Source organism: Telmatherina bonti (assembly GCF_933228915.1).
Source record: "Telmatherina bonti genome assembly, chromosome: 12".
Classification (NCBI taxonomy): Eukaryota; Metazoa; Chordata; class Actinopteri; order Atheriniformes; family Telmatherinidae; genus Telmatherina; species Telmatherina bonti.
The window spans coordinates 23,455,233-23,471,574 of NC_136610.1; the positions used below are offsets into that span (position 1 = coordinate 23,455,233).

Consider the following 16,342-nt stretch of genomic DNA (forward strand, 5'->3'; position numbering starts at 1 on the left):
TTGCAGCACCACACCTGACGCTGGATGTTTCTGGACATTTCTGGAGTTACTTAAAATGTAACAGTGCTGACTCACGTCTTAATTTCAAGACCAAATATCAGACAAAACATATTAAAAGAATACCACTAAGCAACAACCGCTTTTACAGCAATTACAGCCAAAACCCACTTTGATAAAAAAAAAAAATATGTTAACACAGCCTATTTAAGGTGTCAGTTTGCTGTAGTTAATAAACCACGACACGCAAATCATTGCCACGACGAGGAAAAAGTACAATCCAGTCCACAATCCGGCCACATTCCAGTTTGATCTGGTTTGTAGGACCTTGTGACGCCAAACTACAGATCCATCCGCGCTGCCATTCTTGTGACGTTAACTGTTGTACTTTTGGTTACAGGGTTAGGGTTAAACACAGTCCGTATTTCTAAGAACAATATTTAAGGATGCGATTTTTAATAAATTACAACTAACTGCTGCTGTTAATATTTTGGTTTGCTATCTTTCCCGAAAATATCTCTAAAATAGACTGTGTGCTCTGTTGTCTACTACACACCCCTCCTTTTTTGGAGGGGGGATACTAACTATTTTGATTGTGGCAGTTCTCAATGTCGCCTTGTTTATTTTCCCACTGCATTTATCACTTTTACGTTTTGAATTAGACGTGATTACATTATTTTCAAAATCGGGTCTAACTTATTCTCGGATGAATATCCGATTCCCAATAAGCCGAATCACCCCAAACTATATAGATACAGTTACAATGGTAAAGGCAGGCACGTGAGGTTCAAATCAAGCGTCAGAATGGGAAAAAAGGGGGATTTAACTGAGTTTGAACGTGGCATGATTGTTGGTGCCAGGCGTGCTGGTCTCAGTATATCAGAAACTGCTGAACGACTGGGATTTTCGCGTACGACCATCTCCAGGGTTTACCGAGAGTGGTCCGAAAAAGGCAAGATTACCAGCGAGCGTCACTTTTGTGGACGAAAATGTCTTGTTGATGCGCAAGGTCAGAAGAGAATTGACCAGCTGATTCAGGACGATAGAAAAGCAACAGTATCTGAAATAACCATTCGCTACAACCAAGGTATGCAGAATACCATCTCTGAACGCACAACACGTCGCACATTGAAGCAGATGGGATACAGCTGCAGAACCCCCAAACAGACAAGCAACATCAAGCCAGATGCTTAGTCAGCTTCCTCGTTTTCCTTTGCTGTATGAATGATCAAAGCGACATATTATAATGCTAAGTGATGGAAATCCTGACCTAAGTCTTTGGACAGACATTTATTTTTGTAATGTTCAAATCATCTTTTGCTTTAACCAAATAACTTAAAAAATCACTGCACTTTCAAAGCAGTTTGAAGGAATCAAGATTTTTACCAGAGCTTTATCTCTGTCTCAAAGAATCTCATCATTTTTTCACTTACTGTTTTTTATTGCTTGGAAAATGGACTGAGTTATCAAGGGATATATTAATTTTAGATGAAGATCACAGGGCCAGCGTTGGACATTGGGTGAAGACTGGTGTGGAGCCAGGTCAGACAGGACCTGAGAACATGGAAACAAAGGAAATGAGTTTAGTACAGCAGGAATCAGCACCAGGAACTTTCGGAGAGTGTACACCATGAGATCCAGAGACGGTGCAGCTGAGCCCATCACTAAAGCACTTGGTATTATGCCGCACACCAAATTGGGTTTTATAATAGATTTATTAGACTCGAGGATTGAAAAGTACATTATCTCACATCATTTTCTCATCCTTGTTTCAGGCAAGCCGTGTAAAGTATCGTCTGGTGCTCTAGCACGATTTTGGTGGTGTCTGCTGTGATGAGTCTCTTGGTCGTGTGCTATCAAGAGGAACTTCCTAATTGAACCTCTACCCCTGCGATCAGAAGTACTTCTCCAGCTGGAGGAGATTCACCCCATGTTTTATTGGGCTTCCACTGAAAAGTTTACAGCCTTGGCGTGGGTGTGGATGACCATCTATGAAGCTATTCCAGTATTTCCAACAACCACTTGGTAAACATTCCACATACACAACTCCAAATGGCTTGCATAGGAGACATCTGGGCACACCTGCAAGATTTACGTGGACTTGCCACAGGGAAGTACAAGTTCCTGTACTAGAAGTCATTGTGATGTGTTCAACATCTGCTTCCTGTGTGGGGGAGGGGATTGTGTATTTTTGACTCTTGCAGAATTTTTAATATTATGCTCACTTTTCAAAACTTAATTTTCAAGTCCACACGTACTGTTCTGAAAAGTAATAGCCATGATCAGGCCTGTGATGTTGAAATGCTTCTTATGGAAAATGGTTTTCATAGTTTATAAACTGTATCAGTCCTTCTTTTTAAAGTATTTCATAATTTGTCCAGTACTTTGTATTGCGGAAAGGGTATTCCAGGGAGAGGTTTTTCCTTTGCATTTTTCAGTGTGCTGTGTCCTGTTTGCTTTCTTATACCCAAGACCACCAGGAACCCTCCTGTGTAGTTTTTGAAAGATTAATCCACTGTCATTTCTTTACAAGTAGTTACTGTGCCTTGTTTTGATGATGCAATGAGTTGACTATCTGTAAAGGATTTTGTTTTTTTGTATAATAAGTAACGTATAATCATTATAATAAATAATGTATAATCATTCTCAGGTATGACCAAAGCTTGGAAATTTGTAAAGAACAGATGTGACCTGGGTTGACATGACTACTCTACATTAACACACCTGAATGAAACAGGCCTCCAAAGAACTTGATGAGGGGGTTCAATAATCTAACTCAGATGTGTTGGAGTAGGAACATATCTAAATGATGCAGGGCAGTGGGTCCAGAAGATCTGGATTGAGAAACACTTGACTAAAAGGTCCTGATAATTCTTGAAATGAAAACCATTTGCTGTAGAAATGTCATCTTGAAGATCAAGAGCTTCAATCTTGTTTCATGCACTGTATCCATTAAGGTTTTTGGGTGCCAAGTAATTTTGATTCCCTTAATGTTTCCAAAGCATCATGGTTTTGATGTTAATATTGTGTTTGCCTCAGCGACGTCTAACATTTTAGTAATACAAAATAGGGCTGATATGGTAATTTTCAAGCATTGCTGTAGTGTATGAAATGTGTGGGTGAGTTTTTTTAAATATATATTTTAGACAGGGAGTCGGAATGAAAAACTATTTTGCTTTTAAATTTCTCATTCAACCTAACTTGCTTCTGACTCATGCAATTTTAAATATCACCACCATCATGAGAATTGGGGATTGTCTCATTTAGCTTTGTAATCAAAAGAAGTCCCTACGTGTGCTGACGGCATAAAATAAAGGGTCTCGGAAGGATTTTCTGTACCTGGGGGAACTAACTTTGTTCCTTCAGGTTTTGCTTTTTCCTCACTGACAACAGTATTCAGTTCCCTTTGCCGTTTTGCTTTTGTTATGCTTTGTGGGTAAAACTGCTGTCTAAAGACTTTGATAATGTGTATAAGCTGCATGTCTGACCCAGAATAACATTGTAGAAATACAACTGTTGGACAAAGATTTAAAGTGAGACCTGTTAAAACATGTTTTGAGTTTTAGAAAAATGATCAATAAACATCTTTTTAGAATTCTGTTGTACATTTATTTTTCTTGTTTCTACATTAATTGTAAAGGATAAGTTAAGTTTTGCTTTAAATATACTGAAACATGGCACATTTTAATGAAAACCTCTCTTTAAATGTTAGCTGCTGTTGGTAATCTAGGAAGCAAATTATTCGAAACAAAGTTCTATTCCTGTTTTTTAGCTTTCTAAAATTTATTTTAAATAATAAAAAAGTAAAACCAAAATAGATGTCATGTGGTGCTATAATATTTGCCACAGGTATTAAATGTCAAAATTGACGGTAAAGAAAGTGTTATACATGTTAAAATGTATACTTTGTGCATTTTTAGGATAAGGTTGGTCATTAAAACCTTTTGGTTTATAGAAATGGTTTACATAAAAAAAAAAAATCTGTGTGCATCCACATCAGCCTTATTAACACATCCCTGGGAAAGATTATTGAAGGTCATCCTGCTTTGAGGATTGCTTTGTATCATGTACATAGAAAAAGGAAGATAATGGCATTATAACATTTGTTTATTAATTTTTACTAAAGTAAAAACTAGATTTTCAAGAATGCCTTCCAGGTTCTGAAAGATGCAGAAAGTCATTTTACTTGTCATCTTGTTTGTAATGAAAATGAACTGTGACTTGTTGCTATTATTTCATCAACCAACATACAGTAGAGTAGAAATGTAACTGCATGCTTGAGAAAGTTAAGAACATTAAGGAATGGTATTTTCACACTCAGATCAGTTTTGAATTGTTGATACAAGTTAATGAAGGCATAGTCACTAACAGTTGTTCACAAACTGATTTCTTGTGCATAACCTCAACCCATCAGGTAGAACACTGTAACATGCAACACAACTTAGTCTTCCAACAAGACAACAACCCTAAATGTGCATTAAAGCTTACTGTGGAATTAAAATAAAAAAAAACATCTACAGCATCACATCATGATGCTGTAGATGTGGTACTTTCTTCACATTTTAGCACCTCTGTGTCTTTTTTGATCTGAGATTAACTGAACAAAATCCTAAATAAATGTAACTTTATTGTCATTCTTTTTGTTTGTTTTAAATTGAGACAGTTAAAAAAATAATCAAAATTTTAATACTGGAGTCGTTACCATGTGAGGTGAATGTGTGAAGTTGGGATTCAAACTGTATATGTGAAACCTTCACAGGATATGTGTATGTCTCATTAAACAGACCAGAAAGAAGTTTGAGTGAGTGACCAGCAATACTTGACAATGGGAGTCATGTCAATGAAATACCATTTAAAACAAAGATTTGCTTACAGTTTGTTTAAAAAGGTATGTTGCTAATAAAACTGTTGTTTCAGCTCTGAGCAGTATTTTCTCATATTGGTCTTCAGGTTTGGATTAAATAACTTTTAAATTGTGTCAGGTACTCCATATAGGTTACTATGCGATTTTTCAATGATTCATGCAAGATTGACAAAAATTCCTTTATTCATAAAACAGTTAAGAAAGCAATAAATATCAATTACACTACTCATAAAATAAAATGGAACCTTAGAATAAAAAAAAATCTGACATTTTACACAATTTTTGCATTTAGGAATAGTACAAAATATGCACAAAAATGCTCACATGAAGTTAAGGATGCCTTATTTTATTTTATTTTATTTTATTTTATTTTATTTTATTTGACAGGTAGTACAAGGAACCAATGTGCAAAAACAAAGTTCCCACGGAGCCATTTTTCATTCGTTCCAACTGGTAGTACATAGCTAGCCACCTTTGGCTGTAGCGTTGTGTGTGTTTAATGAGGTGTGGTGGTAAGAGGAAATGTGGTCCTTTTTTGCCAGGGATCCTGTCAAAGATTTTGCTTATGAAATTCTCCCTGACAGCCCAGAAAGGTCTGGAATATGGACTCTGCATCGGGGGAAAAGAAAGGTAAAATCAACCCGCTCAGCCTCCGCTTATAGTTAGCACTAGCTCGTTTGTTTATGGAGGCCTGTCAGCGCACTAGCAGAGATTTAAGTTCAATTTGATCTATTAGTTAGGTAGTTATATTTGTGTGGTTCATGTATTTTACGTCAGTGATACTTCTGATATTTCTTGGTTGTCCTTGTCTTGTGAGTGTTCCCTGACAGCTCAACCTGCTGCCCAGTATTTGCTCCAACACATTTCTCGCCACGTCACCTCATTCTTGCCAAGTTTCAACTCTCTTTTGAATCGTTTAGAAATTAATTGCTTTAGTAACATGAAAGTTTCGATTCACATTGCTGACTTTAACAAAAACAATTGAAGTCAAGAGCATTAATTCGGAGAATGTAAAACTAGCATCTTCACTGCAACAACCAAAAAGCTGATCTCCAACTTCCTCCTCTTCATTATCCTCAGCCATGATGACCAGTATTTACTTAAATGTGACATAACGCTATACTGTTTTTATTTATGTATTGGTTTATTGGATCAAGATGTATTCTTAGTATTTTTTATTTATTTAATTTTTTAATGAGAGTGATTCAGTCTACCTGTAACTTTCCTCCCAGACTACCGGGGAGCCAGTATCTGTATTCGTATACGAGGTGGCTCAGGGAACAGAGCAGCAAACTCAGCTCGCCAAAGCTGCCTTCAAGCGAATGAAGACTCTGCGTCATCCTAATATCCTGGCCTATGTTGATGGACTGGAGGTATATCTTTAATTTGAGTGAACTGACTGATATCCCATTAGCTCTACATACACACCATAATGTCCTTCACTTATTGACCCCAGTAGCCTGTCCCAGCCATGAAGATGTTAAGATCACATGTATATTATCTGCTTTTTTGTTTTGTCTTTTGCATGCTCATGTTCAGAGAGAGGTGAGTATAGCAAGGTTGTTCATATTAGTGAAGTACAATTAGTATAGCAGAGCAGCAGTAATTACTTTTTCCTTTTGTTGCTCAGATGGGAGTAATCATGTATACTTGTACATAATATACCATCAAACTATACAATGGTGACTTGCACGTTTCTTGGCTTGGAAATTAGTGACCAAACACATGGATTTTTTTCTTTTTCTTTTCATTGTGCAGTATCTTATTTTCTGACTGCCTGTCATACATGACAAGTTGTGACACACACATTTAAAAGGATTCAGTTTTAAGTATTAATAAAGCATTCATTCAACAAAATACCCTTCTGTTTTCAGTCCTTTCAGAGTGGTAATTTTTCATTTCATTTAATTTATTAAGATCCCCTTTAGTCACTGAAATATCAGTAGCTATTCTTCCTGGGGTCTCCATATTACATTTTATATAAACAATATTATACACCATGCACATCCACAATCTCACATAAACATACAAATAAAACATAGAATACAACAGCTCAATAAATAAGAAAGGAAAAAAACTTGAATAAAAGAGGGAAAAAAACAACATTACTAATCATTCACAAAATCGCTCTAATAAACTAAACATTATTCAATATTATCTACACTAGTTCATTATCATTTCTGTATTGTAAACAAAAATAGTGGTAATTGACAGCAATAATAGTTGTAAATAATTCTGTAATATCTGTCCCACTGGTCTCAGGTGGGGAGGGTTGTGCTCAGACATTATTTGAGCCTGGACTGTATAGATACTATATACTACACATCTACTCTAAACATTTGATTAGTTGTTCTGTAGTCATGAAATTACAGTAGAGGGTTATGGTTTAGTAGTCTTCATACTTGTTTGTGCTGATTGGCTTTTTATAATTGGAAGAAATTCTAAAGATTATTACTCACTGTAATTTCTCAGAATCGAAGGGTATTCTGCTTAAAACACACTTGCTGTTATCATAAAATGCTTTGGCATGTTCCTTTATGTTGACCAATAATGTCTCATCCTCCCTAAACCTCTCATTTGGCATTTGAGGCTGATGAATCCTGTTCTTGCCATCTTGGAACATGCCCATGCCTTTAGGAGATTTAAATATATAATTAAAACTGGACTTTCAGTATATTCGGATATGCAGCACACCTAATCTAGCCTAAATCTGACTAACTAAAACAACTTAAATGCTGCTTTCACCGACTTGTACAATAGACACTGATGTTTCCATGAATCTGAAATGGAGCAAATCTGCACTTGACAGACCACATGACCTTTTATTTAATCAGTGGCCCAGAGTCGTAATGACTGCAGTGCTTTTTCAAAGTTATATTTTTTTGTCTATTTGGTTCATTAAATACAACTGTTGACTTGTTTGGGCCAAACAATGCATTTCCTCTTTTGTTTTAATTTAGTTACTTATTGATCAATTAAATAGATAATAGGCACAACATTGGTGTCACAAGAATTCTGAATATTGTGTATGAATTGGCCGTGTTTACAAGCTTCATAGTACAACATCATATATTAAAAAGCTAACTTATTTAAGTTTCCATTTGTACTGTAGTTAACCTTGCTTTGGTTTGTTACAGACGGACAAGAGCTTGTACCTGGTAACTGAGCAAGTGACACCCTTAGCAGTCCACCTGAAGGCCCAGGCAGAGAAGGGCGGTGCTGGGGAACTGGAGATCTCCTGGGGACTCCACCAAATAGTGGTAAGAAATAAGCAGTGTAACATCTGATACTTCAAAGTTTAGTTGTTTACATTAGTTATTCTTTAGAAACTGTCACTAACTGTCTTACTTTTGTTATTTATTTGTTATCACAGAAAGCTCTGAGTTTTCTGGTCATCGACTGCCACCTTCTTCATAACAACTTGGGCATATGGGCTGTTTTTGTGGATCGAGCTGGGGAATGGAAGCTAGGTGCACTTGATCATGTGGCCCCTGAGCAGGGTGACCCCAGTGGGGTCTCATTGCCTGCCCCGAAAGCCGTTTACCCAGACATGGAGAGATATGACCCGCCAGAATTGTCAAACAATGGTGGGGAGAAATGGTAAGGATCAGGAGGGTTGTTTTTGTTATGTCTTAGTTTTTATTTGTTTTTGTTGTTTTGTTTGTTGTTGTTTTTTTTAGGGAATAAAACAATTCAGTTTCTTGTGAAGTAATTTTAACAATGTCCTTCAATTAAAAAAAAAAAAAAAAAGAAATTTTATTTATTTATTTTATTTTGTAGGGCAGGTGAGATGTGGCGACTGGGTTGCCTTATTTGGGAAGTGTTCAATGGACCACTTCCTCGCACTTCCTCCCTTCGTTCATTGGGAAAGGTATGTTTTATATATGCTTCCTTTGTCTAATTACCTAAATGGATTATTCCAGATTCCACGGTGTATGTAAGAAGCCTACAAACTAAACAATGTTTAATCTGCAGAATTGTCGCAGGTCACTAATGAGTAAAATAAGTCTTTCTTTGGTATATTTAGAGTCTTTTTCTTTCTTTTGTCCTTCTTTTGTAAACAGATTCCGAAATCTCTCGTGCCCCACTACTGCGAGTTGGTAGGGGCTAATCCTCGAGCTCGGCCAAACCCAGCCCGCTTTCTTCAGAACTGCAGAGCACCTGGAGGATTTCTTAGCAACAGTTTTGTGGAGAGCAACCTTTTCCTGGAGGAGATCCAGGTTTGCATCTCAGATATTCTTTGTGTGACATTGTACAATATTCAATCTAGCAGTATAGTATAAAGCATGTCTTAAAATGGAAACTCTAGATTAAGGAGCCATCTGAGAAGCAGCAGTTCTTCCAGGATCTGAGTGACAATCTGGACTTGTTCCCGGAAGACTTCTGTAAACACAAGGTCCTCCCTCAGCTGCTCACCGCCTTTGAGTTTGGTAATGCTGGCGCCATTGTTCTCACGCCCCTCTTCAAGGTGAATCCTTACCTTTTTGGCAGCATCAAATGTCAGAATCTGTTGATCCATCAGATAATTTCAAGTGAAAGTTATTTGATTTGTGGAACTATCATTGGATTATCATCTCTCTCTGTCTGCCAGGTGGGAAAGTTCCTGTCAGCAGAAGAATACCAACAGAAAATCATTCCTGTGATTGTGAAGATGTTTTCCTCCACAGACCGAGCCATGAGGATACGACTTCTCCAGCAGGTATTTAAAGGGGGCTGCCTGCTGCAGTGCCTGTTCAGAATGATTGGAAGTAGCCATTTGAAAAATGGCATTTAAGTATCAATGCATGTGTTGCATTAATATCTAACCAGATACTAGATTTAAGTATCAATTAGTATCTGTTTTATTTTATCTTTTTTTTTTTTTTAACACTAGTCCAGACCTCTAACCGCTAGGCCACCACTCTGTGTTGGAAAGTGAAATAACCCACGCCTTTAGTTTTCTCCCATATGATCACCCTGGTTCTGCTCATTGCTGGAGTTTTCCCTGTTTTGATGATAATATGTTTTATATTCAGAACCATAATCAGCATTTGCTTTGCTGGGAAAAGAAAAGGTGTTGTTTTGTCTTTAGTGTCACTTATTTCATCAACTTTTAGTTCATCCATCCATTTGGGATTGTTCGACATCCCAGGTGCTAAGTCTCTAGTGAAACTATATAAATTTGTCTATAAACCTAAAATAAATAAATATATACATTAAACATAAAAACTAAAGTGCATTTGTTTGTATTCTTTCATTTTTTTTCTCAAAGAGGTCTACAGCTATGAAGTATCATCATTAAGACGTATACTGAAAAGAAGACTTAATTATTTAATTTTACTCATAATGAGTACAACTAAATCAGATTTTTATTCTTATGTCCTTTTGTTTCCGTCTCTCAGATGGAGCAATTCATTCAGTATCTTAATGAGGCAGCAGTTAATTCCCAGATTTTCCCTCATGTTGTTCACGGCTTCACAGACACCAACCCCGCTATCAGAGAGCAGACGGTTAAGGTACGTTATACACTACAACACTGCTGCAAAACAGTAAGTGTTATTAGATATAACCATAAAGACCTCTGTTTTTTCCTCTCCTCTCTAGTCTATGTTGCTTTTGGCTCCCAAGCTGAATGACACAAACCTGAACCAAGAACTGATGCGACACTTCGCTCGACTGCAGGCCAGAGACGAGCAAGGCCCAATCCGATGCAACACAACCGTCTGTCTTGGAAAGATTGCTTCTTATCTCAATGCGGGGGTAAACAAATCCACATTTAGTGTTTGATTTTTCTTTTTATTTCTAAACATGTCCGATCCAGTGTCACAACAGCAGAATGTTGCCATGTTTTGCTGTATAAGTTTACTATTGTACATGAGGCTCCCCTTGATTCTCAAATTTTATAACATCTTCTACGCCAGTAATGAAACATTAAGTATTTTAAACTTTAAAGAAAACACAATGCATCAGGAGGAAAATATTTTATATTTAAAAAGCCAGTGTCAGTTTAGTAAGTAATTTGATTTTCCTTCTCTTCACAGACTCGACAGCGTGTTCTGATTTCTGCGTTCTCTCGAGCCACCAAGGACCCGTTCCCTGCGTCACGCTCTGCTGGTGTGCTTGGCTTTGCTGCCACACACAACTACTACAGTGTTACAGAGATCGCTGGTCGAATCCTGCCCACCCTCTGTGCTGTCACAGTGGACCCTGATAGAAGTGTCAGGGATCAGGTACATGAATGAAGTTTGTGTTGTCACAAGTTGGTTTTATAACTGTTGGCCTTTGCTCTGAGTTTCGGCTACCCAGCATTTAATGTTATTGAAGAATATTTTATTTTTTGTTGTCATTTTGAATGAGGTATCAGACAGATTTAAAGACCCAATCCGTAACTTTTCGACTTTTAAAATAATTGTTTACGACCCGCTTTGATGGCGCACCAAAATTCATTGAGCGGCGTCCCGCTGCTGAAAAACGCACTATACAACTTTCTAAACCGGGATGTGATGTTTTGTGTCGCGGTATAACTGCCTGTTTTGAACACACAATGTTGCTGATTCAGCAAAGAAATGCATGAAAATTAAAAGAGAGAAAGAGACAAAACAAGAGTCCTCATACGATTGTTTTTTTTGCTGGCTGGAGAGAGTTAACAGGTCAAGTATGATACAAGATGGATGCAGATATAGCTGTTGAGAGGGAACGCATGATGGGAAAATGGCAAAAGTTCTTTAGAGTGTCTTTGAGCTAGTATGAACATGTATCAATGGTGTAATAATGAGTGACGCTGTGTGACTTTACTGTATGCTTTTATACAGTAACATGAGTTGTTACTATTGAATTAAATACAGTAAAAATGGAGAATCTGTAAGTTGTGAGTTTGTTGAGGACAAAAAATGATCTGATGTATTTAAAGAAGTGCAGTGTATTTAAGCAGGGACCGTGGCAGTTTAGCGCTGCTTAGACTTTTGTTTCGTCTCTTTATTTAAAAAAAAAAAAAAAAGCATGTGTCTGTTTTTCTCTCGGTCAGGCATTCAAAGCCATCAAGAGTTTCCTTTCTAAGCTGGAGGCTGTGTCAGAAGATCCAACCAAGCTGTCTGAGATAGGTAAGCTACAAACGACTCGGAGCTGCAGAGTCTCGTCCCTGCATCAGTGTTCTTTTAGCAGGAAGATGTGTAACATTTTTGTTTAATAGAGAAAATAAACTTCTCCAAACCCGCTCAACATAAACTTTCCTTTTTAGCTTAGTTCTGCTTTCTGGTGTCTTTCCAAAATATGATTTCAGATCTTGAAACCACATAGTTACATATAAAAAGCTAAGACACACAAATACCTTGTTTACCATGTAAACTGTGTTTTATGGGATGAAAGCCTGTTTTTTTTTTTGTTTTTTTTTTTTAACATTTTAAAGAGTTCCAGTGTAATAGTGGAACATTAAGTTACAGACTGAAATCAGAGAAATAAAATGACTGGTTGGGTAAAATCATGTAAAACAAATGCTAATTTTTGTCATCAGTTGTTGTCTACAAACCCCTCTGTTAAAAAATTACAGAATTTCCAGAAAATTCAGGAAAAAAGTTAAACCTTGCAATTATCAGAAGTTGGTTGCAACTTCAGAAAAATAGACGAACACACTCCTATAGCTTATGACGGATAGGAATTACTTTGTTAAAAGCCCATATGTTCTTGTAAGACCCCTGAGAACTTGCAGGATTAAGTTCAGCTCTTTTTCCTCTTGTTAATTTGGAAAACACTCTGTCCTGTCTCTTGCAGAGAAGGATGTCGGGTCGTGTGCTCAGCCTGCAGGTGCCTCCTCCAGCTGGGCTGGTTGGGCTGTGACCGGCATGTCTTCACTAACTTCAAAGCTAATACGCACTGCTCCAGGTGCAGAAGGCGGCACGGCAGCTGAAGGCAGTGGACCTGTGAACACCAGCAGTCCCACGAGTGCCACTGATGGAGCACCTGCACATGGTGGGTTTATAACATTTAATTCACCTAGGAGAAGCAGACATTGGCTTTATATGCTTGCACATATTGTTTCTACTTCAATTACAGACCTATGTATTCAATTTGGAACTATGTTACTTCTATTATTACCAGATTCAGAAGATAAAACGGAACAAACATCTTTAACTCGCCATGCTGCCTCTAGTCGGGCCAACCAGATGCAGACTCTTGAAGTTACAGACAATGATGAAGGACCGATAGGAGACCGTTGGGATGATGAGGAGGACTGGGGAAGTTTGGAGGTAAAATTATTACTCGTGCATTTCGATACATGTATGTGATTTTTGTTCTTACTCAATAGTGAAATCAGATCTTCTAAAAATGCTAATTTTCTCAAGGAACCAGAGAGAAGTCACACTGATGACTGGAACACAAACTGGTCAGGAATGGCTTCATCTAAAAAGAAGACCAGTGACAGAGGAGTATGAGTCCTTTGTTTATGTCCTTACCTTTCTTAATATTAGCACCTCTACTGTAGATAAGTGATAAATTTTTTCTATTATTCCTGCTGTTTTAATTTTAGTAGCTTTAAATTTGACATTACACAAGTGCTATTACACACTTATTCTCAGTGTGTAAAAGCAAAATGCAGCCAGTCTTCATTTCAGTTTTTCACTATGTTGTGTAGCTGGGCCGGACTTCTGTGGCAGTGAAAAAGCAGAGCTCTGACTGGAGTAGCTCAGGCTGGGACGCAGATGACAGCTGGTCCAACGAGAAGGAAGGCCAGGGTCAGAGCTCTGCGGGTGAGGAGGGCTGGGGAAATGACTGGGGGGAGGAGGAGACGGACACGACGTCAACAAACTCAACGTTACCTCTTCCCGAGGGGGTGCGTTTAGCCAGCGAGTACAACTGGGACAGCAGCAGCACAGGGAAAGGAGCCACTCAGAATGACCTGTTCTCAAGCGTGTCCCAGAGAAACACTCCAGCCAACACGGTGAGGAGCAATGTACAGATTAAACTGCTGAATATTATGTTTAACATTATCTGAATATCTGGAGTTATGAATCTTATCTAACCTCACAATGTAAGTAACTGCAGAAGGAACTTTCTTAACAGCCTTACAAAGCACCTGGATGATGATGAGAAACAAACCAGCACAGTGCCTTAAATTAGCCAAACAAAATCTTTGGAATTGGGGTCTTGCTCGGTCATGGTTTTTAATGTATTTTTGTCTGTGACAGGCTGGAGACAGCTGGGGCGCTGAGACAGCAGGAGACTGGGGAACTGAAGAGAGCTGGGAATCAGTAGATGGAAGCCAGAGTAAGTCCATCTGGATTACATCATCACATACTGGACAGCATGTGCTGCAAACAAATACATCATTCTGTTCATCGTTTACTGTGTGATTTCAGATTATTTAGTAGGGCTGTGACGATATGCTTTTGACCCGATTCAATTCCGATTTTTTCAGTTTAAATTGTGATTCTCACAATTCTTCGATATTGCTGATTTTTGCCAATTTAAAAAAAAAAAAAAAAGATGTTCAAAACTTTTTTTGCTCATCATTTTTCTTGATTTTAATCAGGGAAAAAAAAAAAAGCAGTAGCCAGACCATCATTCTGCTGCTATAATGCCCAAGAAGACAAGTAAAAATAGTAAAAATGACCCCAAAAAATTGTAATGGATTATTTGTATGCATATAAAAAGAAAATCTGGTTTTTTTTGTTTTTTTTGTTTTTTGTAATCAAAAAACGATTTTAAAATTAAGCAAAAAATCCCAATATTAACTCTTTTTCAATTTGATTTCCCACCCCTATTATTTAGCATCCACATCACTTCTGAAGGTTTTTGTATTCACACTAATGCAGTGTTAGATTACATATAAAAAGGCACTTTTTCCTGTATTTCATGTATTTTTTGCCTTTTAATTATGCAGAAGTCTTGTTCTAAATCATTGAGCCACCTGTTTGTTGTCATGTAGGTCTAAGTAAGGCAGAGCTGTCCAAAAAGAAACGGGAAGAGAGAAGGAAAGAGCTGGAAGCAAAGCGAGCAGAACGTAAAGCTGCCAAGGGTCCACTTAAACTGGGTGCACGTAAACTGGACTGATTGAGACAGAACAGGAACGGGAGACATTGGTCTGCGATGATGGAGCACAGTAGTAGATGGAGATTTCACATTCCACAGGTGAAAGACCAGAAAAGAGACATCAGTGAAGAAAAGCAAAGTGTCCCATTTTCAATGGAGGGTTTGTTGGACGAAGAAATGAGAACATTTCAAGTGGACAGGAGGCTCTTTCGTTTGAGGTTTTTTTTTTTCTACATTTAAGAACAGATAAAGATGAAGGCACAGGTAGAAAGGTGAGAGAAAATCCAAAGACTGGAAGCGCCGCAGAGCAGCAAAATGACAGTTTTATTATTTTTTTTATTCATAACCCATAAGGTCACCATTGTACATACATGTATATAACTGATGCATCTTGTCTTAAACTATTTTTTTTTTCTTTTTTAAAGGGAAATAATATATGTATGAATTTTTTTAAATCAAACATGTATTATTCTGAATGTTTTTCATTAGACTGTATGCACACACAGTGGACATGACTGTTTTGAGGTCAGCTTTTGCAGATTTAAGACTTAAAATCAGACCATGCATGCACTTGTATATTTGTGTGGCCCAGAAAAAGATTTCACCTCAAGACGTCAGTGTGCTTAATTACACATACAACACTGCAATTTCACCAAGCTAACTGCTTGAGAGGTTGAGTATTGGACTGATTGCAGAGCTGTAAATGCACACATGCTTTGGAAGTGCAATGGTAATGGAAAACTGTTAAACTGAAAATGACACTGTGTGTTTACATTAATGTTTCTGTCTCCAGTAAGGTCTGTTATGGTGGAAAGTCTTTAAAAGAGTTTTATGGGTGATATCTTCAGCAGGTCTTTTTTCTCGTTTTTGTATCTGTATACTGCAGGGATCACAGAAAAAATCATGGGAAGGAAGCTTAAATTTATCCATCAGTAATTTTAGAGTAATATGGGTAAAGGAAGAGTTTCTTCTGATGTTTTATTTGTGCCTTTATTTAGCTGGAGGCCTCTTCTGACAGATTAATCCCAAGAGCTCAGAATAGCAAAAGTGGACCCAAAATGTCTCCGAACAGCAAACCTGGTATTATTTAATCAAAGCTTTCAGTGTGACCTTGTATTGTTTGTATTGTATTGCTAGGTCTAGTGTTTTTTGCCATACAGAATACTTCATATGGAGACAGCAGCACAATCAACAGCCATCATCACAACTGGAACTAAGGTCCTGGTACTGGATGCTCAGGTGAGGGACATGCAATGAACTACTGTCAGTTTGAGGAAGACTTGGTGCAATGTTTCACAGAGTATTCAAATCATGTAGCATGGATACTATTCTAAAATAAAAACAAATATGAACGTCTTTTTCTTTACATTTTGATATTTAAACTTTTTGCTATACATTTAGGTTCTGGCAAAACTGAAAGCTGCAATTCACTGATTTAAGCACCAGAAAGGTTGTGTGAAATGAAAAGGGAGGAAA

The 16,342-nt window shown here is 37.5% G+C and overlaps 1 protein-coding gene across 1 annotated transcript; it reads left to right on the forward strand.

Annotated features, from left to right (window-relative positions):
- The first annotated feature begins 5,329 nt into the window (after positions 1–5,329).
- On the forward strand, positions 5,330–16,148 carry scyl1 (SCY1-like, kinase-like 1). Its single transcript, XM_079249630.1, has 18 exons — positions 5,330–5,491; positions 6,094–6,234; positions 7,999–8,121; positions 8,235–8,461; positions 8,642–8,732; positions 8,926–9,081; positions 9,171–9,329; positions 9,453–9,560; positions 10,243–10,356; positions 10,445–10,600; positions 10,882–11,070; positions 11,865–11,940; positions 12,608–12,805; positions 12,935–13,083; positions 13,180–13,263; positions 13,470–13,775; positions 14,023–14,101; positions 14,763–16,148. The coding sequence occupies exons 1-18, from the start codon at positions 5,384–5,386 to the stop codon at positions 14,885–14,887; spliced, it is 2,589 nt and encodes an 862-aa protein (XP_079105756.1). The 5' UTR covers positions 5,330–5,383; the 3' UTR covers positions 14,888–16,148.
- Positions 16,149–16,342: the final 194 nt, after the last annotated feature.